At 36.4% G+C, this 26,240-nt stretch overlaps 1 protein-coding gene across 1 annotated transcript in view; it reads left to right on the forward strand.

Annotated features, from left to right (window-relative positions):
* Nucleotides 1-26,240, forward strand: part of CCDC146 (coiled-coil domain containing 146) — a 102,392-nt gene that overhangs the window by 34,995 nt on the left and 41,157 nt on the right. Inside the window, exons 2-3 of the mRNA XM_063098557.1 lie at nt 20,403-20,485; nt 23,777-23,986. Of these exons, the coding sequence (XP_062954627.1) occupies nt 20,403-20,485; nt 23,777-23,986 (293 nt within the window). The remainder of the gene's footprint in view (nt 1-20,402; nt 20,486-23,776; nt 23,987-26,240) is intronic.

Here is a 26,240-nt window from a genome sequence, read left to right on the forward strand (position 1 = left end):
AAATTCTTGGAAATGTCTACACGTTTGTTCTAGGCTGAGATGGTTAATTTGGTTCCACCTGTTTTTGTCCCCCCCCCCATTTACATTACTTCTTTCCTCCCTGTCTTACCTGTTTTATCATTTGCATTCCTTGAGGTTTTGTCTGTCTGTCTATATTTGGCATTTTTAAATAATATGTAAGTATGAATTTATATCATATATAGCATATTACAAGTAGATGCATTGCATGTTATATCATAATATAATGCAATATGCTATATATGTTATGTATATAAATATAAATTTAATCATAAAATTTAGCCTAGGAATTTATTTTAATATTTCAGTTTATTCAAAATAATAATGTGCTGTTTAAACAATTAAATTATTATGGAAAAGTGAAAATATTAAACTAATTCCATGCTAACTGAATGCTGAATGCATATCTTTTAAATGCCTGTTCTTGCACTCTTTGAAACTCATTCTTTAAGGACTCTTAAGTTTATCTTATGAAATATATATGTCAATATGCAAACTCTGAATAAATGTTAATTTAAAGGCTATTTCCACTGTGCTGGTAAATAAAGAAAATTTATGAAATAGAATAAATGTAGTTTTAATAGGGTCAACATTGAAACACACAGCTCCCCATCTAAGTTCTTCTAAGAAAATCTTTTTAAACATGATTTAAAGTATAGCATTCTGAAATACAGCATTATCTTATTTAGTTTATTTCTTGTTCTTCTAGTTTGATATTATCTATAATTTGAGTCATTTCCTGTTATTTGCAGTGAAAACTTTTTAGGGTAGAAGAAACCACTTTATGATCATTATCAACAGATGTAAATTGCATGGCCCTTATTTTGTTCATTTTAAACTATCTGCCATTATTTGTCACAGCTTCTGCTTGTGTACTTAACACAAAATTATTCTGATCTTTTTTACAAGTACGAATAATATGGCATGTGTTTTGACACTTGATTCAAAGTTCAGCTGCAACAATTGCTGCTGCTCAAAAAGATGACAAAATAAGTTGTGTCAGTAACATATAAATAGAGATTTAAAATAAATCTATTTATTACTGCAATCATCTCAAAAAATAGCAAGTTATGATGGAGTGAAAGAGACTTAGGGTGGTAGTCATCAAACTCACATTCATAGTGAAGAACCTTGCACTAACTCTCTGGCCACTTAAGAGCTTAGGAAGCTAGGCCTTAGTTTTCTCATCTGTAATATGAGAGGATCAGATTAGAGATCTGTAAGTTCCTTTTCAGGTGTAACATTTGATGATTCTAAATGTTATTAATTAGAAGCCATACAATAGCAAAGCATATCATCAAGATGTAAACATAAATATATACTGTTCTTTAATTAGATCATCAATTCCAATAGAAAATTATAAAGATCTACTTCTTTTTAGTTATTCATCCATTCAATGAATACTTATTTTGCATTTATTGGGCTAGACTCTATACTAACCCTGGGGAAAATAAGAGTGAAAATACAGGCACACCCCTGATTTTGTAGAGCTTTAAGTTGTAGATCAAGCCAGAGCCAGCCTTGGGTAGAGGCAACATGTTTGGCCTCAGTGTGGGGTTCAGTAAGGACAACAGGACACCTTTTCTGAACCCTCCAATTCCCTTCTCTATGCCACATCACTGACCTCTCCTTTTGTTAGCCCCTTATGGCTACTTTTAGAGTCATTTTTTCCAAATTAGACCACAAAACTGGCACAATGTCTGTAAATAACCACTGCTGCGTTGGATATATGCTGCCTGGGCAGAGAAGAGAGCTGCCAGTTCTCTCCTTTGTTATGCTTATTTATTTCTTTGCCTCCTAACTACTTCCCTGACTACTGCCACTTCAAAATCTCCCATTCACAAAGCAGAAAAAGGAAGTGTATAGAATGAAAGTGATCTTTAAAAGAAACTTTATAACATACAAAAGGAATATTTAGCTTCCACAGGTTTTAAATTTATTTAATTAGTGTAGTGTTTATTAATTCAATAAATTATACATTCTTCAGAACACACAGAATAAAGATATAGCTCTATAGCACTGGAAATATAAAAACATAGCAGGTAAATTTATATTAAAACTTTTTGCATTTGCTGTTTTCCCTTTTTTTCTTTATTTTTATATCTTTGCTTCTTTAAGAAGCAGTGGAGGTAAGGAGTGAGAAGTTGCTTTTTAGCAACTGAAAAGCATATGGATTTGGGGGATTTTACTTTTTTCCTTTCTAAGGCAAGTGCCAGAAGAGGGGCCTGGCCTAACTTGGAGAACACAGGCCAAGTTTTAGTTGCTCTTCCTCACTGTTCCACAAATAGCTACATCTGATGCTTATTGTGTGGCCCATCTTCTTTAATTTTTCCCTCCAATTCCCACCCAAGCAGAGAAGACAGAAATATTGTGTAACAGAATGAAGTACAACCCAAAGAGATGAGGCTGGTAGGGTAAAGATGACAGACAAAGAAACAGAAGAGAGAAGCAAAGGAAAGCAAGAGGTAAATGGAGGGAGAGAAATTGAATCATGGTGGGACCTATACTATAATTTTTTGTTTAATGGAGATATTAAGTCCGTATGTAAAGCTACTTTTTTTCTTCCCGGAAGAAAACAAAGAGAGAACAAAAAGTTAGAGGACATATTGGAATTAGAGCATTAGGGCATTAGAAGACAAATGTCTTCTCCACCATTTTGACAGTGGTCAGTCTAGTTCATGGTTGCTTTGGCTTATAATAATGCCCATCAACAAAATTAAATAAACATTTATGACATCCAAGTTTCAAATAGCTTGACTTTACAAAAAGCGTGAGCTTTTAGCCAACACACACAATTTCCTAATACTTAAAGGAATTTTGCTGTGGAATTATTTGCTATCCTAACAATTTAATTCATTGTAATTTTTGAGTTTTTCATATTTTAAAACACAATTATTACAGCAAACTGCAAAGTAATATTTTCAGGTAGAAATTGAATTAATTAATTTAAACTAGTTAAATAGCTTTCAGAGTTTATTAAAGCAACTTTATTACTTGTACAGCCTTTTCAAGCTTATTTTTCACAGTGCCGTTAGACGTCAGGAAGTGCTGTTATACCTTATCAACACCAGCCCCTTTACTTTACAGATGAGGGAACGGGTTTGGAGAAGCTAACTGACCTGTCCAAGCCTGACTGAGGTCTCCCAATTTCCAGACCATCTATTCCAGATTGATCTCTGTAGTGTCCTTAATTTGTAGCTGGACTATAGAAAAAATGCTACAAAAATAGGGTTTGCCCACATTAAAATTCCTAGTACAATGCTTGTAGGATTTTGGAAAGCAATATGGTTTCTTCAGGTCTTTGAAAATAATTGGGAGCTCCCAAACGTGCTATTCACATGACTTGCTGCGCATAAAGATTCAGAATGATTTCGCCAATATACATTAATATGTTTCTATAAGTTTCTTTTCTTTTTGTCTTTCTGTGTTTATACTTGTGTGTGTTGTCTGGCTTAGAATATAAATTCTTAGAATAATTATTTTTAAATAAAAATATCTTGTACCCCACCTAGTCAAAAGCTGCATTTTGGAAAGCATATGACAAATTAAAAAAAAAAAAAATCTGATTATAAATGAAATACTTGCTCATTGTTTAAAAGTTTAGAAAATACAGAAATGCATATGACAACTCTAATCTTACTACATTTTTTGATTGTGGTAATTATATATAACAAAATTTACTATTTTGGCCATTTTTAAGTGTGCGGTTTAATAACATTAAGTACATTTACATTGTTGGGCAACCATCACTATCCAACTCCAGAACTTTTTTAACATCCCAAACTCTAAGTCCATACCCATCAAACAATAACTCCCCAGTCCCTGATCCCCCCAAGCTCCTGGTAACCACCGTTCTGCTTTGTCTTAATAGATTTGACTATTCTAGGTCCCTCATGTAAGTGGAATCATAGAATATTTATCCATTTGTGTCTGGCTTATTTCACTTAGCAGCATGTCTTCAACATTCATTCATGTCGTTGCATGTATCAGAATTTCATTCCTTTTAAAGGCTGAATAATATTCCATTGTTTGTTACATTTTATTATCCATTCATCTGTTGATGGACACTTGGGTTGATTACATTTTTTCGCTATTATGAATAATGCTGCTATGAACCTTGGTATGCAAACCTCTGTTCAAGTCCCTGGTTTCAATTCTTTTGTGTCTATGCCCAGAAGTGGAATTGCTGGATCATATGGTAATTCCATGTGTAATTTTTTTAAAAACCACCATACCGTTTGCCACAGTGGCTGCAGCATTTTATATTCTTACCAGCAATGCACAATGGTTCCAATTTCTCTATATCCTTGCCAACCATCAGTATCATTTTGCTTTTATAATAGATGTCCAAATGAGTGTGAAGTGGCATTTCATTGTGCTCTTGATTTGCATTTCCCCAGTGATTAGGGATGCTGAGCATCTTTTCATGTGTTCATTGGCCATATGTATGTCTTCTTTGGAAAGATGTCTATTCAAGTCCTTTGCTCATTTTGAATTGGGTTGTTTGGGGGCTTTTGTCAAATGTAATTCTACTATTTTTAACATTTTAGAATATTTTTCTAAATATACATAAGTATATATTAATGAATGTAATAAAATAAATGTAAATAGATATATCCATATATATGTGTGTTTGTAATTTTATAAAAATTAGACCGTCTTCTAATAGATGGGGGTTGTGTGTGTGTGTGTGTGTGTGGCTGGCCAGTAAAGGGATCTGAACCCATCAAGACCTTGGTGGAATAGTTTTTAATCTTTTTAATTGTGTGTTTAATCTTTTTAATTGTGTACACATACATTAAAGTGACATAGGATTCAAGTCAAATACTCAAGGCCAAAAAATAAAATCTTACCAGCTTCCAGAAATTCCTCTCATGCCCTCTCACTCACCCTAAAGTAGCTACTATCGTGATTTTATAATCATTCTTGTTGCTCTTCATAATTTTACCACCTAAGCATAAATTCCTAAACACCATATTTTGTTTTGCCTGTTTTTAAATTTGATGTAAATAGAATTACACAGAATGTATTCTTTTATGTCTGGATTATTTTCACTCTATGTTACATTTGTGAGGCCGTCAATATTGTTGCATGCATTTGTCTATTAAATGCTTATACCACTATCTATTCATTATACTTCCAATGGGCATTGTGTTTTTTTCTAATTTTCATCTATTACAAATTGAAAATTCTTATCCATATCTCTCGGTATTCTCATGCATGCACCTCAGTGGGATGAAAGAACAGAACTGATTCGTCACAGGGTTTGTGTTTCTTCTACTTTAAAAGAACTTTTCCAATCTGATATTCTTCTGATATTCCTTCCCTTTGCTCCACATTCTTTCACTTGATACTGTGAGTTGCACATTCTTTTATAACTTGCCTTTTTTCTTACCAGTTAAAGTACATTACATAATCATTTCTAGCAAGTGCATAGTGAGAAGTGGCATTATAGTTTATTTAACCTGTCCTTTACTCAGGGACAGTTACATTATTTTCAAATTTTCACTGTCATAATTAATGCTACAGTGTCTCTCCTTATATATACACACATATATATACATACATACATTCATATACACACATATATATCATTGGGCAGTGGGAGATTACTTCCTGAAGATAAAAGCCCGGAAATGAAATTGCTGAACTCAAAGCATATGTACCTTTTAAGACATTTAAAACAGATTGTCACATAGCCTGTCTACTTTTTTTTTTAAAAAAGCTATCAATATTTAAACCCTCACCAAAAAGTGTATGTGTTCATTTTCCCACACTTCATTAAAATTGACATCATTCTTATAAAACATTTCCAGTATTATATGCCAAAAATGACTAATTTCTTTAATTTTAATTTCCTGGATTATTAGTGAAATTAGGCAATTTTTATATAATTATTAGTCATTTGCCTTTATTTTTAGTGACTGTTTCATGGCTCCTATTTTTCCATTGTGGTGTTTTTCTTTTCTCTTTTTTATTTGTAAAACCCTTTTTTATACATCTGAATTATTTACCTTTTGTATATCAAGTATTTGCATAATCTTTCAAGTTCGACATTTGATTTTTTAAAAAATTTTATTTTGTTGATATACATTGTGTCGACATTTGATTTTTAACTGTAGTGTTATTGATATACGGAAGTCTTTAGATGTTACGTTTTATATTTATTAATCTTTTCTTTCTGTTTCCTTCCCAATACTACAATCAGATAAATAAGCACCTATATTTTCCTCTATTATTTGTATGGCTTTACTTTTTGTGTTTGAATTTTAATACTCTAGACTTTATTTTAAAGTAAAGTGTGAAGTAGGAAACAATTTTTTGCCAATTGCTTAATGAATTCTTAAAATACAATGTTTTCCTGCCCCTAACTTGAAATGGCACGCTTTGTCATATATTGAATTACACACAAACAAGGTGTGTTTCTGAGCTCCTTATTTGATTACACTGATATGGCTATCTAGTCTAGTGGTATTGTCATAGTGTTTAAATATCATAGAATTACAATACATCTTAAATCTAAAAGGGAAAGTTCACATCTATCACTCTTCTTTTTTCAAAATTTCAATAATTTATTATTCCTACTACTTTTTACATTCCAAAAAGCCCAGTGATTAATTTGAGGATAATTGGCCTTTTTAAAAGTATTTTTTATTCCAGAACATTTGTTCAAATCTTCTTTTATTTCCCCATGTACTGTTGTATTTTTTTTATATGGATCTTTCATGTATTTTATGTTTACTACCAGATTTTTCATCTTACCCATTGCTATTGTGAATAGGATCTTTTCTTCAGTGTGTTTTCACACTTGGTATTCTTATTAAGAAGGAAATCTATAGTTTTGTATGTTTATTTTGTAACTGGACACCTTACATTATTTCAAATTTTTCATGAAGGCGTTTACATCAGCTACGAATAATGGTCATTTGTCCTTTTTTCCCATATGTACACATCATTTTCCTGTTTCAGTGCATTGGTAAATATTTTCTGAATTATGTTCAATGATCATGCTCATATCAGGCACCCTTTCCTTATTTCTAATTTTAATGGGAATGCTACTAGAGTTTCACAATTAAGCATGATGCTGACTATTTGTTTGAAATTAGTATTTAAAAGGTAGTAAATTCTCTCTGGTTATTGGTTACACCTGTAAGTGTTGTTATCTGATTCTAGCCAACATAGCAGGAGGTAGAGTAGTAGAAATTTTTTCTTTAAGAAGCTGGGTTATTTGTCGTACTGTAAAATTTCCCATAGTCTGTATTTTGCTTACTTCATCCTATATTTCCTTTACATTCATAGAGGCTGATTTGGGTCACATTTACATTTTTTTCTTTTGTTTTAGCAAGCCTTCTTTCTAGGTGGTGCCATGAATTTTCATCAAGAGGCACATAATACCAGTTGTCTCCTTTTGGTGATTTTACAAGCCATTGATAATCCTTGCCTGGATCAATTAATTTATTAGGGATTGCAAAATGACAATATTGTTAATGCTATCATTTCTCCTTTACTAATTAATTAAAATCCTTCTAAAAAAAGAGCAACTTTCAACTATTCGGTTACTCTGAGATAAATTTCATGTAGAAAAGGCATGGCAAACGCTTGATTCGTTCTCTTGATTTTCCAGTTTTCACAACAAAGATGAGAGGTTTTTTTGGTTTTGTTTTTGCTTTTTCTTTTTAATTATGATTGTGAATGCATTTTTTGAGCACATTTATTCCAGTTCTTTGGAGTTAATATTTCTATTGACAGTCAACATGACCCATTTTTGGCCGTGGGAGCGTTTTGACATGACACTGAAATCCCTTTGACATGACTTTAGTAGTCTTTGGTAGCTTTTTTGCTTTTTGGTGTGACAGGGTATTAAAGGCTCATTTATTTCCATGCTTCAAACCCTGGAATCAGTCACTTCTCCAAAGGTATTTGTAGTAAATCTGTAGTATAGAATCTGGGGACTACAGGTGCTCATTACTGCTAGATTGATCTTTGTTTCTATACATTTTTAATGACAGAGCTGGGAAATACATATATACACACATACATACATACACACACATATATATATAAAATGTACAAAGGTACTTCAAAAAGTTTATGGAAAGATTCATATTATTCTTTAAGTCTACTTTTTAATGAACTTTTTGAAGTATATATATATATAAAATACATCATGATATTGTCAATTCAAAGTCAGTAAGACAGGGAATTTACTTAACCTCTTCAATCTTCTGTCTCTTTTCTCCACATCAAAATGCTGGTTTTCAATGACACTAATATAATTACTCACTTATTTTATCCCACAGTATACACATAACTGTTTCAGAATAACATTACCACCAAGAATGTGATTATAGAAAACAGTTGCAGGTCTTTTTGTCCTTAGAATATAACCTACTTAGGATTTCCAGTCAAATGGGAATGGTTTCTCTCCCTGTAGTTATGCCTCAACTTGATACATAGTTACGTTTGATTGATTTATTTTCATATTATAGCAATTTCTTTTTGATTTAATTTAATTTTATAATTAAAGTAGTAAATCGTTCTAGATCACATCTACAAAAGAAAGTATATTCAACAAATTCTAGCTCCTACCCCTAGCCCCTCCACTCTGTTCCCTCCCTCTTCCTGTAATAGCTCTACTTTCAGGTTTATCCTTCTTTTATCTTTGTATTCATACCATTATATAATATGCTTGTTTTCTCTTTTTTTGTAATTAATTTTGGCTATTATCTCTTGGTTTCATACTATAAGTGATAGTGAAATTAGCTAATACATCTTTTCCCTTCTACCCTTCCTCACAGTAGTAATTTGATATAGTGTCCTTCTATGGATAGTGTCCACTCCCAGATGATATTTATGCCTGCCAAACTGGACAACCTAAAGTTCCCTAAGTGTGTTTCACAGTCTCCTGTCATCAGCAAGATTATGCTACTCATTTCCAAGTTTCTATAATTCACTTAAAAATGAGTAACAATAGGATTGTGGTCAAATCCCTACAAAGTCTCTGAGAGCTCTGTGACCTTGCGTAAGTTTTTCAACTTATGTGGATTTTGTTTGTTTGTTTTGTTTTTAAATAAATTTTGGATTATCATTACCTATTTCATAGGGCTGTTGTGAGGATTAAATGAGATAACATATGCAGAGCACCTAACATAATACATGTTACATAGCAATATCTCAATAAATAAATACTTTGCTTTTAACAAGATATAAGAGAAAAAATATTATTTTGCATTTTTATGTGTTCATTCATTTGATAAATATTTATTGAATGACTGTAATTTCCTATGCACTTGTGTGTTGAATTCATGTACTCAACAAGTATTTTTGAGTTCCACATGGGCTAGACCTTGAGGATATTGTGGTGAAAAAGATGGACATGGTCCCTATCTTAGTGGAACTTCCAGTCTTCCATTGTACCAGAAGTCAGAAATTATGCCATTTCTGAATAAGTTATTTTTGTCCCAATAACTCCCCTCTGAGCACTTCTAGTTTGCTGGTGCTTGTTTTGCCTGGAAATGATTTTCCCACTTGACTACATTACTGTATGTTCACTTCCTGTTTTGGCTGAAACTTCTGCTAAAGTGATTGCTGGGGTAAGTTGTTTGGAATTTATCTGCACTTCCCTTACAAATTACAATTTGCTTTTATGTCAAAGCTCATAAAATATAGCATCAAAGGGATCACTAGCTATAAGGATAATGTTTGTAGACAAGGAAAAATTCATCAGGTTAAATTGAATGTTTCCTTGTTTTTCAGCCCCAACAAAATTTAGCTGACTGACACATTTTCTCATAGTGTCTTCTCTTCATAATCTTTTCTAGTTTTTTGTTGTTGTTGTTGTTCCATGGTGTATGTTTTAGTGAATTGAAAATATGTATTAATAACTAAGTAGCAAAATATTTCAATGTAAATAATTTTAAAATATCTCAGTCAACAAAGCATCAAACTCATGTTTCTATGATCTTTTCATAAAATTACCAGATGGGAAAATGGAAAGACAGTAAGAAAATCTCTGAAAGTTTAAAACATTAAGTTCTAAAGCCTCAGGTAATGCAGTCATACAGGTAAGTACAGAGATAAGCAAGGGAGACAGACACAATCACAAGGAATAAAAAGTCTGTGCAAGAGTTTTAGAAACAGACATTCTTTCAAGCAGTGGAATGGTATTTTCTACCTTTGTATGTATAAAATTATAAAGCAAGGTCCCAATCTCCAATGCCTACAAGGTCCATAAAAATAACAGAAATGAGTGAAACAGCCTAAGTCTAAGAACTAGTGCAGACATTGAATGAGTGGGGAATACTGTTCTTTGATAAAAGTGCAGCCTTTTTCAGTACCTCTGGAAGTCAGTTTCTTCTAGATACCAACTGATTGTTGCAACATTGGAATAGGAACCCACTGTCATCAAATCTATTAAATTTTCAAGAAAAGCTGAAAACTCAGATTTTTATGGCAAAATCTACCAATTTTTAAATGTTTCCAATGAATTTTTTAATCTTTAAAAAAATTAGATACACTAAAAACATCTGCCGAGTGTATTTATACTGTTGGCTGCTAGTTTGCAATCTCCAGTGTGAAATATATAGCATGGATTAAGGCCGATCTTACATATTTTAAGGGATTTAAATAATATCTTACCTTCTTTTTCTGTAGAAATCTGTAGAAATGGTTATATATCCTTAAACTGTTAAAACCGATCAGTAATAATAGGATATGTGGCATTTCGTGAAATGAGACTATTTGTGTTTGCCAGAGAACACATTAAAATATTTTGTCATAGTCAATTTAGTGAACTAGAAACAGCTGTGTTTGGTAAAATGTTTATTAGAATCTATTTTTTAAACTTGTTTTCATTTCTTTCTACTTTACTCTGCTTAGATATCAACACTGGTATCAAGCGAGAAAGGTTAAATTTATACTTAGTGATATTATATGGTTTTCTCTACTTTTTCAAAAACTAAGACGAGCTGAAGAACTATGTCTCAAAATATAAAAACCAGATTTCTTGGAAAACTGTGTTAATTTCTGAATATCCCACCCTTTTCTGAGGAAATTTCAGGATAATCTGTTATGTAATTGCCATGGGTAATAGCTACTTTCTGTTACAAGTCAATTACACTATTCAAAGAAAGTATAAGATGGCTAACTGGTTCATATCAATATGTAAACTAAAACATTCTGAGGATCTAACTTTAGGTTTAAATGTAAAACTTCATAATTACGCATTTAGTTATTTTTTAAAATTATGTTATCTTGCTCTCTAAGTGTTAGGATTCAAATATTCAGGTATTGAATTTTTTGCTCTGCTCAGGAATTTAATCTCTTTGATATTTAAATTTGCCCCACCAATCTACTGAATTTCACATTGAGTACCTAAAGACTGAGTTTGTATCCTTGGAGATGGATCACGTTGAGTTGAGGACTTTCCCTGGATAGCAACTTGTCAGGAGAAAATGTTTGACAAGTTTTCTATTCAAAGGCTCTTAATATTCCATCCGAAACTGTATAGGGAGTTTATATTCCACATACAAGCAACCAATCCATAAATCTCCCACAATTAATATCGACTTTATGTCCTTTTTCCTTTATATACACACATGCATGTGCACATATACACACCCTTCAGGCTGCTGGTGTTGCTTCTATGACTGACTTCTTTACACTCTTTTGGTGATGTCCTTGATCATTTTGGCCCAATTCACATGTGTATGTAGAAAGTGAAAGCCACACATTGAGATTTCCTTCAGTGGTATGCTCAACCCTTCAGCCACACCCCCACCCTGCTACATACCCATAGATTCTTCAGACGTGTGCTGAGCACTACTGTGTGCCATGTGCTGTGCAAAGTTCTTGGCACCCTGGAACAATCCCTCCCTTCAGAGAGCTTCCCATATGATGGAGAGACATATCAGCATGATTTCAACACAATGGGATACATGCTCTCATTGAGAAATGTGTGAGATATGGTGGCATCATCATTCATTAAATATTTTTGAGTACCTTAGTGTCACAGTGTTCTAGATGCTCCGGATACATCAAGTGATCAAAAGAGCCAAAGATAACCCTGCCCAAAATGAAGCATTTGCAGAACACATAAAAAGGCTTAACTAGTGTTCTGAGGTTTTCCCCTTATTTACATGGTAAATAATAATTTTAGTGAACAAAACTGAATGGCTTCTGTACACTAGCAATAAATGATCCAAAAATGAAATTTAGGAAAAAATTCCACTTACAGTAGAATCAAAGAGAATAAAATTGACAAAAAGGGAATAAATTTAACAAAAAGTAAAGGTCTTCTCCAAATGTGCCTCCAGGATTTAAAGCACCCATACCAGTGAATTAGCAAGAGTGGAATTCAAACATACCCATATTCTGCTCCCAAGTTCCTTTTTATGGTATCAATGGGAAATTCAAGTTGCAACTGAGTTTTTGCTTTTTTTTTCTAAAAAAAGAAAAAACCCTTTTGTGATTAGCAGTGAAAGGTTTCATTGCCCATCATAATCTGCCTGCTAGAAGGGGAAGTGGATAGCACTTAGGGATGCCTCCATGTTAAATATGTTGTTGTTGATGAATACTGGAAAGAACACTGTGAGCAGAAGCATCTTCAAAACATGAAGGTGGGCATCACAGGTCCCAATTGTTCTTTGTTGTGAGGAACACCTATGTCCCTGATGGAGTTTTGATGCATTGTCCCCTCCAAAACTCATGTGGAAATTTGATCCCCAATGTGGCAGTGTTAGAAACTGATTGAGTCGGGGGTGGACCCCTCATGAATGGATTAGTGCTCTCCCTAGGTGGGGGGAGTAATGAGTGAGTTCTCACTCTGTTAGTTCCCGGGAGAGCTGGTTGTTTATAGGACCCTGGCACCTTCTCTCTCTCTCTCTTGCTTCTTCTCACCATGTGATCTGCTTGTACCTGCTGGCTGCCTGCCACTTTCCACCATGAGTAGAAGCAGCCTGAGGCCTGTGACAGATGCAGCTGTCCCAGAATCGTAAGCCAAATAAACCTCTTTTCCTTATAAATTACCCGGTCTCAGGTATTTCTGTTATAGCAACACAAAATGGACTAATACAGTCCCCTTCCTGAGACCTCACAGCCTAGAACTGGGTTACACTGATTGGCAGTGAAGAGGGGAGGTGCTCTCAGCACACAGAAGGAGATCTGAAAAGTGGGCATCCACAGCTACTCAGCAGCACAGAAAGGAGCCATGCCCAGGGATCCTGCCACTGTTCTCTGGGCTCACCCACAATGACAGCCCCTTAGGACAGGGTCCAGGCTGTGGCTTTGTTCTGTGATCAATGTGAGATGAACAAATGACTGACTGTAGACATCTTCTTCACACATTTGTAACCCTTGTGTGAGATATGCTCTGGTCTCTAAGGGCCCTAGTTCCATTTCCGGTTTTTCATTGCCTAAACCCACTCAAGGCCTTTACAGGTGCACTAGAGGTGGGAGCCTCTACATGTGAAGGACTAAAAGCTAGTTGGTCAGAGTCATATCTGGCAACAGAATTCTTTCTAGGACCCATGCTGCCCCCTGCCTCCACCCCTACTCTTCTTGTTCCTGTTTTGTGACTTTAGTCATTCCACCAGTTTTAACCTGGCTCAGTTTCCTGACTCCGATTATGTTCTGACCCTATATGGATGCCCTTCAGGGCTTTGGTGCTGTTAACCATTGGTTCACACTTTGAAGACCTTAAAGAGGCATATGGGTTTCAGGCTGGCTCATTTCCTGCCTCTCAGGCTCACAGCCACTCCAACCTGCTACTGTCTTTCCCCAGGGTCTTTGGAGGCATGGAGGAAATAATTTTAAGCAAGGATTAAATGATTGTTAAAGTTTCGAGCAATTGCAGTTTCACTAGGACAAATGTGAGTGTTTTAAAGGGAAAGACACTCATTGGCATAAATGTGGTAGACACGCTTTTTATTTTTTTGGCCAAAAATTTATCTTTAAAGTATTGTAACTTAACTTTGAAGTCATACATATGGCTAAGCACCTGCACTATTCATCCACAAAATCCATTGCATTTGATACCTTAACTCTTGGGAGGCCTTGTTTGCCTCTTTTGGCCTTCCCCTCACATTCCTGTGGTGGGCCACCAAAGGAGGACAGCTGTGAGAGAACAGTCCCAGATCTCTCTGCTCATCCTGTGAACCTTGCCAGCCACACAGAAGGGAGGAGGGAAGCTGTGGGCGAGGCGACCAGTTTTGTATGGCACGTTCTCTGATCTTCCAAGTCCATGTTCAGGCCAAAATCCTTGCTCTATTCCTTCTTTCACATTTGCCTTCTGTTACAGATAAGTTGGAATGGAAGTGAGTGAATGAACATGAGTTCTTCCAACTACATCACTGGTTTTAACGTAAGCTTAAATAAAAAACAGTTTGATGAAAATTACTGAGCACTTACAAAATGCCAAGCTATGTGCTAGGGCTCAAAAATGAATACAGCAGGGTTCCTATCATCAAGGAGTACACAGCCTCATGAGGCAGACATGTTTAAACATATGTTGGTAACTGTGTACAATGTTCACTGATAGATGCACCTAAATAATAGATGCACCTAAAAATACAGAAGCAGTAGAGAAAAGGAAATAATTCTGCCTGGAGGTGTCACTTGAAGGAGCCACAGGTGAGTGACCATTGAGATGTCTTAAAAGAAGAATGAGTGCTCCAAGTGGACAGAGAGAGAATAAACTGCAGATGGGGGAATCATGATAAGGTTTGGGAACTGTATTACTTTTCTATTGCCGCCATAAAAAATGAACACAAATTGAGTGGCTTAAACAACACAAATTTACCATCTTATACTTTAGTAAGTCAGAAGTCCAACGTGGGCTTCAACTGGCTAAAATCAAGATGTAGCCAGGGCTAGATTCTTTTCTGGAGGCTCTAGGGGAGCATCTGGTTCCTCCTTTTCCAGCTTCTAGAGGCCACACATTTCTTTGCTCATGTCTGCCTTCCTCCATATTCAGAGCCAGCAATGGTGGGTCAAGTCCTTTGCGCACTCCAAATATTTCCTTCTCCTTCTTCCGGTTCATCTTTCTAACCCAGCCAGGAAAGATTCTTTGCTTTTAAAGACATATGGGATTAGATTGGGCCCACTCAGATAATCCACAATAATCCCCATCTCAAGGATCCACATTCTTAATACATCTGCAAAGGCCCTTTTGCCATGTAAAGAATGATATCCACAGGTTCCAGGGATTAGGACATGGACATCTTGGGGACAGAGGGAGGCATTATTCTACCTTCCACAGGAACTATAGTTGGGATTACGGAACTGAAATGGTCTTGGGAGATTAGAGAGTGTGAAGACAGTTTTGGAGAGAGTAGCAGGTGCCAAATAATAAAAACCCTTTCCTCATGACCAAATTGAGGTTGCACATTATTGGGAAAAGTGTCACAGAAGTGATGTTCATCCTTCCAAGTGTACCTGATGTTGATATTTATTACCAATGATGTTAACTTTGATCATTTATCTAACATGGTATCTGCTGGACTTCTCTGCTATAAAATTACTATTTTACTCTTTGTAATTATTATTAAATATATTAAGGGAGATACTTTGAAACTAAAAAAACAAAATTATATTGCATTATTGTCAACAACAGAGAGATAGTTAACCAAACTTTGCTTACGTCTTCATTAGGAAATATTATACAGTCATTAAAAATTATATATCTAGTGAAAAAAATAATAATAATAAAAACACTTGTACACCATGTTAAGGAAGACTTAATCCTGAAGGTGATGGGATCCTCTGAAGGATTTAAAGCAAGGTGAGAACTGTGTTTGGATAGAGCACTCTGCTGGCTGCATGTAGGACAGACCCAAGCAAGACAAGACTTAATGCCAGGGAAGTTGACTATTACCGCAGTCTCAATAAGAAGTGATAAGAAGTTGTGCATGGCACATTATAGATTGTTTATTCTATGCAACTACCTGACAATATGTAATTCAACAAAGCCTACAGATGAAATAATAATACCAAAACTTTAAACAAATCTCAAGCCAAAGAAAACAATACCAAGACACATCATAATCAAATTACTGAAAAACAACAGTGATAAAGAGAAAAATCTCATAATCATCCAGAGAACCTGGTCAGTTTACTAACTTGGTGGTGGACTGACTGACAGTCTGGTTACCATGGATTGGCGAGTGAGTAGGAGGTAAGGGAGTGGAGATAAAGAGCAGAGACGACCCCTGAGAAGAACTGAAATGAAAAGTGCAGGAGAGAAAGAGGTATAATTAGATGGGAACATGGTGTCCAGGGTGGATTTTGGTTTTTTGGGTTTTTTTTTAAGTGAGAAAGATGAGCAAATTTGTAGGTTGAGGATAATAATGATAATAATAAAATAGCTGACACTAATCACACCCTTATTTGGGTACTAAGATACTATACTAAATAATGTACATATATTGATTCATTTAATCTTCACCACAGTCTTATGAAATGGGAACTATTTTTATCTCTCTTTTTACAGTTTGGTTAAATATTACTCCAACTTACACAGTTAAAATGTATTGGAGCTGAAATTTACTTGTGATGTACTTGACCACTGTCCTGTGCTGAGCCAATAAAGAGGGAGTAGTAGAGATTATAAAGGAGAGAAGCTATCACTGATGACTTAATGCCTAGGTAGAGAGGTAGGAGAGTGTATCTGAGAGCACAGGTCGATTGGTTGAATCCATTGATATGGGGGATGAGTTAAGGTGGCCTATTTTTTTTCTGGTGAGTGAGTTAGATGTGTGAGAAAGCTAAATCTTGATATGACAACTAAGGAGAAAAGTCAAAGGAGTGACGAAGCACTGTACAGAGCACAATTGTGCTTGGAAACCACCTCAAATGGCTGTGTTGTTTATTTCCAGCAGTGAAAGAGAGATGGTGAGAGAGAGATGAGGAGAGCAAGAATTCATGCTTCCACGTTTATATTACCCCTAGAGCATGCCAACCATTTCCCAGAATGAGGCCAAACCAGTAGGTAATGCAAAAGAAGCCATAAGAACAGAGTAGGCTAGTAACCATGACCACCTTGGACAAATCCAGGTTCCCTGCACACACCCACACAAGCACCTAATTGTTTCCTCATGCTGACATCTGAAATGATAAGTTCACTTGCTAAAAGCTCTTACTGAGCTATTACTTTCCTTGGAATGTCCTAGAATTTCAAGTTTTGACATTTTTTCCATATTATTACATGTCATCCATGAATTGTGAACTCTTGTTAAACTTTTATCATTAGAGTAAATGTTTCCTTCCAGTCACAATTACCAACAAGGCAATTCAGTAACACAAGTATCTATTGTGAAATCATGTTTTTGAACTTATGACATTATATCTAACCTTTCACTGTGTATACTCTTTGACTATTTAAGATTGGCCTTTATGCTATATTTCTTAGATTCTGCATTTTTAAAACATGACAGCTTGCTTTCGATACCCATTTGTATTGTGCAGAATGAAATGTAACCATTTTTTCCATGTCTCATACTGTCGTTTATGAGTGATGCATTTTCATCTACTCAGTCTGAAGTTGCTAAGCAGGGATAGATCTGCTTAAAGAGACAGTTTACAGTTTCACAGAAAAGTCATTTTTTGATGAATGTTAACATCTAGATTATGATTTTTATTTTTAAGGAGGCCAAAATCCATTCTTCACAGTTTGGTCTTTTTCTTTTCTTTTCTTTTTTTAAGGGAGATTTGTTTTTAGTAGAGAGGACTGAAATAACAGAAAATTTATCAACTGTCTTTCTGAACATCTATGACTTAATCTTCTCCAATTTATGTAGAAACTGCAAAGACATGTCAGATGTTTTTCCCTGTTGGCTTTCTTTGCAGGTTTCTAAGGCAGCAAAGGCCAGTGGAGTGATGGAGACAGCAAACAGGAAAGGAAACCTCTCCAGCCTTCCTCCTTTTTCTGTGGCCTCAAAACCTGCCAACATGCATTCTTGGCCCACCTTCCCATGGCTTCAAGCCATTTCTGTTAAAGATGGGACTCAACACAGAGAAAATACAGCTGAGCATTCACTAAGTCAGAGCTAGAATCTGGCTGTCTCTGTTACTGGGACCTGATTATAGCACTGTTCAGTTCAAAATTCTGCTCTCATTCCCTATTATTTATAGCAATTGTTTTCAGGCATATTTTTAATAGCCTTTTATTGTTAAAAGCAGTACATATACATAGAAATAAATTAGAAAATATAGGCAAGTGAAAATAAAAACATTAAAGAAACACATTCTTACCACCCAGAGAACATCATTTTAACATTTTAGTTCTTATCCTTCTGGACTTCTATATAAGTTCATGCACTCATATGTGAAATAAGATCATATTCTACATATAGTTATTGCTTTCTGGCACAAGATATCTCAGCTTTATTTTGTGTCTTCCCTGCACCAGACCTGAAATTGGTCATTTCTTTGACACTTGCTGAATTGTTTTAGTGGGAAATGATATTAAAGACCACAATATGGGTGTTAGGGTGCTCATTTTTGCAGATGTGGCATTGTTTCTAGACCATGTTAATGGACAAAGCTAGGAAAAACTTTTTTAAATCATGAGTTCATACTTGTATTTGCAATTCAATTTTAACTTTATAGTGTTTTCACTAATTTCTTTGATTTTACAATTACATATCTTTTCTCTTACACTGAAAATCTTGATTCCTATTACTAGTATAATTTACATTTAATAATTTGTTTTATTGAGTTAAAATTTTCATACAATAAAATTAACTCTTCTTAAATGTTTTTAATGTTTTCTAGTATATGTATATATACAGAGTTGTGTAATCAGCATATTCTCATTTAAAAATATTTCATTACACCAAAAAGAAACCTGTGCCCATTAACAGTCACTCTCCTCACCCTAGCTGCCATATTTCTGGGCAATCACTAAATCTACTTTCTTTCTCCATAGACTTGTCTATCTGGATATTTCATTTAAATTGAATAACACAATATGTTGCCTTTTGCATCTGGCCTCTTTCACTTACTATAATGATTTTAAGCTTCCTCACATTGTAGCAGGTATCAAGACTCCATTCCTTTTTACGGTTGAATAATATTCCCTCACATGGATATAAAACATCTTGCTTGTCCATTCATCAGTTGATGGACATAAAGGTTATTTCCTCTTCTGACTATTTTGTATACACTGGTATAAATATTTGTGTCCAAGTTTTTGTGTGAGCATACTTTTGCTTGTGTACAGTCTTCATTTTTTCATGTGGATTTGAGTTATTTTCTGATGTCACTTCCTTTCAGTCTGAAGAACTTGCTTTAGTACTTCTTATAAGGCAGATCTGCCAGCAATGATTCTAATTTTGGTTTATCTTGGAATGTCTTTATTTCCCCTTCATTTTTGAAAGACATTTTTGGTGGATATAGGATTCTTGGTTGATAGTTGTTTTCTTTCTTTCATCACTTAAAATATGTCATCCCACTCTTTTCTGATCTCCATAGTTTCAAATGTGAAGTCATCTGTTATCTTGTTGTGATTCCCTTGTACATAATGAGCTGGGGTTTTTGTTTGTTCCTTACTGCTTTCAAGATTTTCTCTTTATCTCTGGCTTTCAGCAGTTTGACTGTAATGTATCTGAGTGTGAATATTTTTTGTTATTCTACTTGGAATTTATTGAGCTCTCAGATATGTAGATGAATGTTTTATATCACACTTGGGAAGTTTTCAGTCATTATTTATTCAAGAGTTTTTTTCTGTCCCCTTTCTCACTGGTTCTCCCATTACAGATAGTTTGGTGAACTTAATGGTGTTTCTTCTTTAACAGTACAGACAGAGGAATCTAGGTTAAGGGAGCAACCTTGAGTTTCTGGAGCTAGATTTGGGTTTAAACCTGGACTCTGCTTTTAACTAGCTCTATAACCTTGAACAAATTACATAACTTCTAAACTTTAGTTTCAAATGGAGATAATAATTCCTACTTTATAAAACATTTTTGAGAATGGAATAACTGATGTAGAATACTTGCTCATAATAGATGCTCAATAATTATTACTTCTCTCAACTTATCCATAGCCATCCTAGTGATCTACACTATTTGGGTTGTTTGCTAACCCTACAGAAATGTTTTTTTAGAATTGGAAGAATTTAAGTCAGTTCCCTCAATTTCCAGATGAAAAAGTCACAGCCTTGAGAGGTGAAAGACTTGCCCAAGAACACAGAGCTTATTGGAGGCAAAGGAGAACTAGAACTATTTCCTCCTAACATCCAGTATCTTTCCAATATACTGCATTGCCTCATATATATCCTCTATAATGTTTATATCTAATATGTAGACCTCCTTATGTATATATCCATTTTATCTCCTACTTCAGCATAAAGAGGGTGATGACTAATAGTGAACTTATGTTCTCTTTGCTAGTTACATGCTATGGGAAAACTTCCTGGAACCAGAATGGCAGAGTTGAAAGCCAAGTACACCTTGCTGCATGATACCGTGGTGAGGTATGCTATTTACCAATGTGGAGATATCCTTTATCATATTTAAATTTCTCACTTGTGATGAGACTTGTCTTCATTTGCATTTCCCTTAAAGCAGACCCTGAGGCAAGGATTTGAGTTTAAGTAGTTTGAGAAGTGATACCAGATCATGAGAGAATGGGGAAGTAAGACTGGGAAGGGAAGACTCCAACTGGGGATGTGTTAACCTGCGGTTTACACTATGGGTACCTGGGGCTCAGTCTTACACAGGACCCCAAATGACTGTGTAGAACACATCTTAGAACTCTCCCACTGAAGGGTGACAAAACTGGGATATGTGTCTGACAGTTTCCACCCCTCATTGATTAGGGATTGCTCCTAGGGAGATTATCTCCTGGCACTTCTAGCTTGCCTTTGAGAAACCAAGCAAGATCCCATGGCCAGAGACAGATCTCAGGAAGAGAAAGACACAGGCACTGTTGGTATGTATGGCAACTGCTCACCAAAGCTATAGGTGGACCAGGGGATTTTGGTGGGACACTGACAATGTCTGCTACAGGACACTCCTGTAGGACTCTTCTCCCTACCTCTGTTCACCACTCAGAGGTGTAGGTTCTATGACAACCCCAGTCAACTATGGCTGCTAAGACTTCAGTCTTTATTTTTCACCTCTTCCTTCTGCCCCTAGCTACTTACCTTAGCCAAGTCTCAGCAGCAGGTCAGAAGATGAGGCTTCCATGGAATAATTCAACAAGCTTTCCTGAGCACGTGCTATTAGCCATTGGGAGTCTAGGGGACAGGGGAGTAAAGAAAGAAGGGGAAATCCTATTCTGCTGTTATTTCTTACCACTCCCAAGACTCTTTCTTCCTTTTCACCACCTCCTGACTCATAGCCTTGCATTGTGTCTTTGTCAAAAACCAAGGAAAGATAACAGTGGGTAAAAACTTCATCCTGCCATTCCCCAGCCATCCTCTTCCCCAATCTCCAGCCATTGCCCCTACTTCATAGCTTGCCCAGAGTCATTTGGCTACTTTGAGGGTGGGAGCAAGAGGGAAAGGGGGAATGACTGGGAGAAGAGCAGAGCTGCACCCCTATGCAAACTTCACTTGCACCCCACCCCTTGCTTACTCAGCTCCGTCTTTGTTCCTAACAACTCTCCAGAGTCCCCAGCCCCAAGCCAAATCCTAATCCTCACCCCTAATGGAGACTCCATTCTCCCATAGTTGGTCCTGGATGCAAGTGCATACTCATAGTTCTCAAGACTCAGGAATTTGGAGGCTGTAGATGGAAAGTCTGAAACAATCTTTTTCAATATATTTCACACTGCTTCACTGGGAGGAAACTCCATGCAGTTATCAGGGCATCCCTTCCAGCCTCATTGCAGTGTTTCTCACCCTCTGGATAGCTCTTATCTAAGACCTGGTGCTCTAGGTGCAGGGTGCTCTAGGTGCAGTGTGCTCTGTCAGCACCACGCTCACCCAGTGAGCAACCGGCCATCCCTATATGGGATCCGAACCCGTGGCCTTGGTGTTATCAGCACCACACTCTCCCGAGTGAGCCACGGGCCGGCCCTGCAGTGTGCTCTGACTTGACTTCCTTCTCTCCTGGCCCACAACTCAGCTCCCAGTGCCCAGTGACAGAGAGCAATGCAGCACCAAGATTGTGGTATTATTTCTTCCTGCTTCCAGGTTGTGTCGCAAAACCTTTATTTCCCTTCTGCTACCCACATTTGACCTCCTTTTGACTCCTTAGTTCCCTCTCTTGTCATTACAAACACCCACCACTCTCTCCCACTCCCGCTGCCTGTAGGGTAGGAAAGCCATGAAGAAGTGGACTCTCCACTCATGCTGCTGGGGCTGCAGCTGGGCAGCTATAGGATGGAAATACTGAACTGAAACTGAGTGAGTTTTCCATAGAAACCATGTTATAAGAGTTGTTAAATTCTCTTCTGCTGACACTATATTTCAAGTACATATGGATAAATCATCATTTGTGTTGTGGCTTGTCCTCCTCCTTTCTGTGAGAAAACAGGCACTATGCACCAAGTCAAATGCCTTACAATTCCAATAGTTGAAAACTATCTGATTAAAGACATCAGATAACATTAGATTTACAGAGTATATTAGCATTTAAAGAAATTGAATTGTAAGAGAGTAACACCAGCTTTCTTGAATGGAAATTATATGTGTTGTCATTGTAGCCGTTGTTGCCGTTTGGTACCTAACATGATGCCTGGAACATATTATGTCCAATAAATGTCTTGCTGGATGATGTTGAGCAAATGACATATTAAAGCCTGGGGAAATGGATGGAGCTGGTAACTTCAGTTGAGACAGGCTTGATAAAGTCATTGGGCATCTCTGCAAATGAGCTGAAACCTGAAGATTTCTCTTGATAAGGAAATTTGGTGGGGAGCACACACCAAAAAGAGAGTGCTCGCTTTAAAACAGGAAACGGCAAGGACTTGCTTCTGAATAGGAGAGGTAGCTAATGGGAGAGTTTCTGAGAAAGATAATCACTTCTGCTGGTAAAGCTGGGGTTGATGTTAGCTTGCAGCATAGGAAAGTTCTAGAAGACACTGGGGATTCCAAGTCCAATTTTTATGTCCATTCAGATCTACCCTACCACATGTTCAGCCCCTTTCTCTAGACAGGGCCAATGCCATAGAATATAATTGGGATAATAGGAATCACCCTCTGCTGTGACATTTAGGTCCACCTCTAGCCAGGTTTCCAAATTAGGATCAGAAATCTGTAACTTAATTTATACCCACAATTTTATAGGACAATTTTTCCCCCTAGTTTCCTCATAAAGTGCCATTAGACAAGTTTCTGTCTTTTCTTAGTTCACTAAGGGAGAAAAGACTTTTCTATAATCATGTCAGGAGTATTCAAGAATTCAAGGAAGCCAAGGTTGCTGGGGCAGTTCAAGGGAGGACCCACTATTCTCCTATCATTTATTCCTTCCTTGGAAGTCATGATTATTCTTCAAAATCAAGTGTGAATATCACATCCACATTGAACTTAATCCTTTCTCTGTCATCTCCCCTTGCTTTGACTTAGATGCCACTGGTAGTGCTCCTCACCTGGCACAGACCCATTTGTGTCTGTGCCTCTTTCCTAGATTGTGAGCTCCTGGAGGCCAGGAGATGAGCCTTATTCACCTACCTCTAGCCACTGAGTTGAATTGAACCCAGGAATGGGGAACAGCTATGTGCATGCTCCCTGCCCTCCTCGCCAGGTCCCCACAGGAGCCATTAAGAGAATTGAGAGTGTACACTTCTCATTATGTGAATTTCTGTTTTCATAACCCAGCACACAAGAGTCAGAGGTCCAACTGCTACAGAATGCCGTACGTTTCACTGAGCAAATACAGCAGCAGCAGTTCCACCTGCAGCAAGCTGATAATTTTCCGGAAGCATTCTCCACAGAGGTCTCCAAAATGAGAGAACAACTTCTCAAGTATCAAAATGAATATACTGCAGTGAAGGAAAGAGAGTACCATAACCAGTACAGATTAAACAGGTAAATACACAATTCTCCCAGGCACACTGAAGACAGATACTAGGAAACCTCTTTCCACATAAATAAAATTAGAAAAATTAGACTAAATTAGGAAGTAATTTTAGGTACAAGGAGTATGAGATAGCAGTGTGACCATAATTACAGGCCTAGTTCCTCCCTTGATTTCCTAAAATGGGCAGTCCCTGAAGTTTATACATTTTCCAGAAAAAAGCTCAGGTGTTGGAGATCGCTGCTTTGTTTTTCGAGTGTCAGAAAAGCCACAGCATTGGGAGCTGCAGTCAAAGAACACACTCCACAACACAAGGACGTGGCGCTCTCTTGCCCTCTCCCTGCCCTGACTGTGGCCCGTTATCCTGTGGCTGTGCCAGTACCAGATCATAGGTCTGCATGGCGAGTGTTTCTTCCCATATGCACTGAGGGTAACACCTGGCTCTCTCTCTTCTTCTAATACAACAGCAAGGGGGAACACATATTCAACCTTCACCTCTCATTGCTAAACTATTCCTGAGGATCAAGGAAGAAAGTTATATATTTTTGGAAGACACATTTATTTATCCAAATCTAAAGGACGTCATTTAGTGAACTAAAGCAGAAATTTATTGCCAAAAGGGCAAATGTTATTTCCAAAATCTCCTCCAACATTCCTCCTGGGAAGTAGCAACTCAGCGGAAGAGTTGGTTCAGCAAGTCACACTGTTTAGATTGAATTTCAAAATGATTACATTCAGGTTTTATGCTGTGGTGTACTATGTGCTGTGCCCGGGTACCAGAGAGAGAGCCAAACCATCTCTCCTAGAATTTGTTACCTTTTAAGGTGGCAGAACTTTCTCTGGCTATATTTATGAGTAGGTAGATTTCTGACAGTGCAGATATATTTCAGTTCTGCCTAGAGATAAGCAAGTGACTTGAGTGACCTCCCAAAGACCTTCAAGCCCTGAGTTTTGAATCCTCTCTTTGGGACCTATTTTTTCAACCTGGGGTGTGGATAAACAAGGCTGACTTAAGAGAATTCTATTGTGGTGCGGGGGGCAGGGAGGTGCAGGGAATCGGAGGTTTTTTTGTCTTTCAATCTAAACTTGTTTCAGGCTCACCAGTGAGATCTATAAAAAGAAATCTTAGCTATTTCTGTGCTCTGTAAGCAGTCTTTCAGTTGAGAAAATAATGAAATTAAAACAATTGGTGGTTGTTCATTAGTGTTGAAAATATGAATGCTTGACATTTCCGTGAAAGGGTAAGAGGAACATAAGTCAGTTGATATTTAAATTGTTTAACATTTCCAAGTGTTCCTGCCAAGGAAAAAAAAAAAAAAACCCAGAATTCTTGTCTTTTAGGTATAGACAGACAAATTGTTCACTGAGCTACTTGAGATAGGGAGGGGATGGTGCATAGTGGCCTACAGTGAACGAGAACATTCAAAATGCACATTTGCAGAAATGTTTAGTGTGTATTCTTTTTGAATTTGTAAGGAATAATACTTTAGCTTAAGCAGTCTCCCTTGCATTTTCAAATATTAGCAGTTCAAGAATTAACAATCTCATTTCCATAAAAATAATGATAATGCCAAAAGAAACACCAGGAAAGAATTATAGGTGGTGCATTTCATTGCTTAACACATTTAGTACTACATGGTACAGAAACAAATTCATTCAACAGCCCCCCTGCCGCCCCTCAGGAAAAAGTAGATATTTCCATCCCCACATAAAAAAAAAGAAACTAAGCTAGTGAGAGAAAACTATTCATCCAAATATACAGATGATATTTGTCAGACCAGCACAATAAACTCTCATTTTATTCAGTGTCTGAATAATAGAAGCCCAAATAACGAGCACCCCTCCTCCCCAGCATCTTTAGGAACTTCTGATTCATTAGCAACTACTAAGAACAACGTGTTCAAATACTCTAGAGAAAGGGTTTTGGTTTCTCATGTTTTCACATAATATTAAACTCCTTAATAAATGCTAATGGTAAGTACAATTGTATGGTTGGTTAATAATTAAATCTATGTTACAATAGTTTCAGTTTTGGATTAATATTCATTGATGACCTGTTGATAAATACACAGTTCAGCAAAGACTATATAACCTATTTAAATAAGTTAAATAAATATATTATAAATAAATAATGAAGCTGTTAAATAAGTACTGTTAAGAACTTGTTTTTGAAACAAAGTAGCAGTAATTATCTTTCTAAAAACTTTCTCTGAAAAGATTTCTGAATATTCTGTTCAACCTTTTCCTTGATTTTGTTACCTTTTG

Source organism: Cynocephalus volans, chromosome 6 (genome assembly GCF_027409185.1).
Source record: "Cynocephalus volans isolate mCynVol1 chromosome 6, mCynVol1.pri, whole genome shotgun sequence".
NCBI lineage: Eukaryota > Metazoa > Chordata > Mammalia > Dermoptera > Cynocephalidae > Cynocephalus > Cynocephalus volans.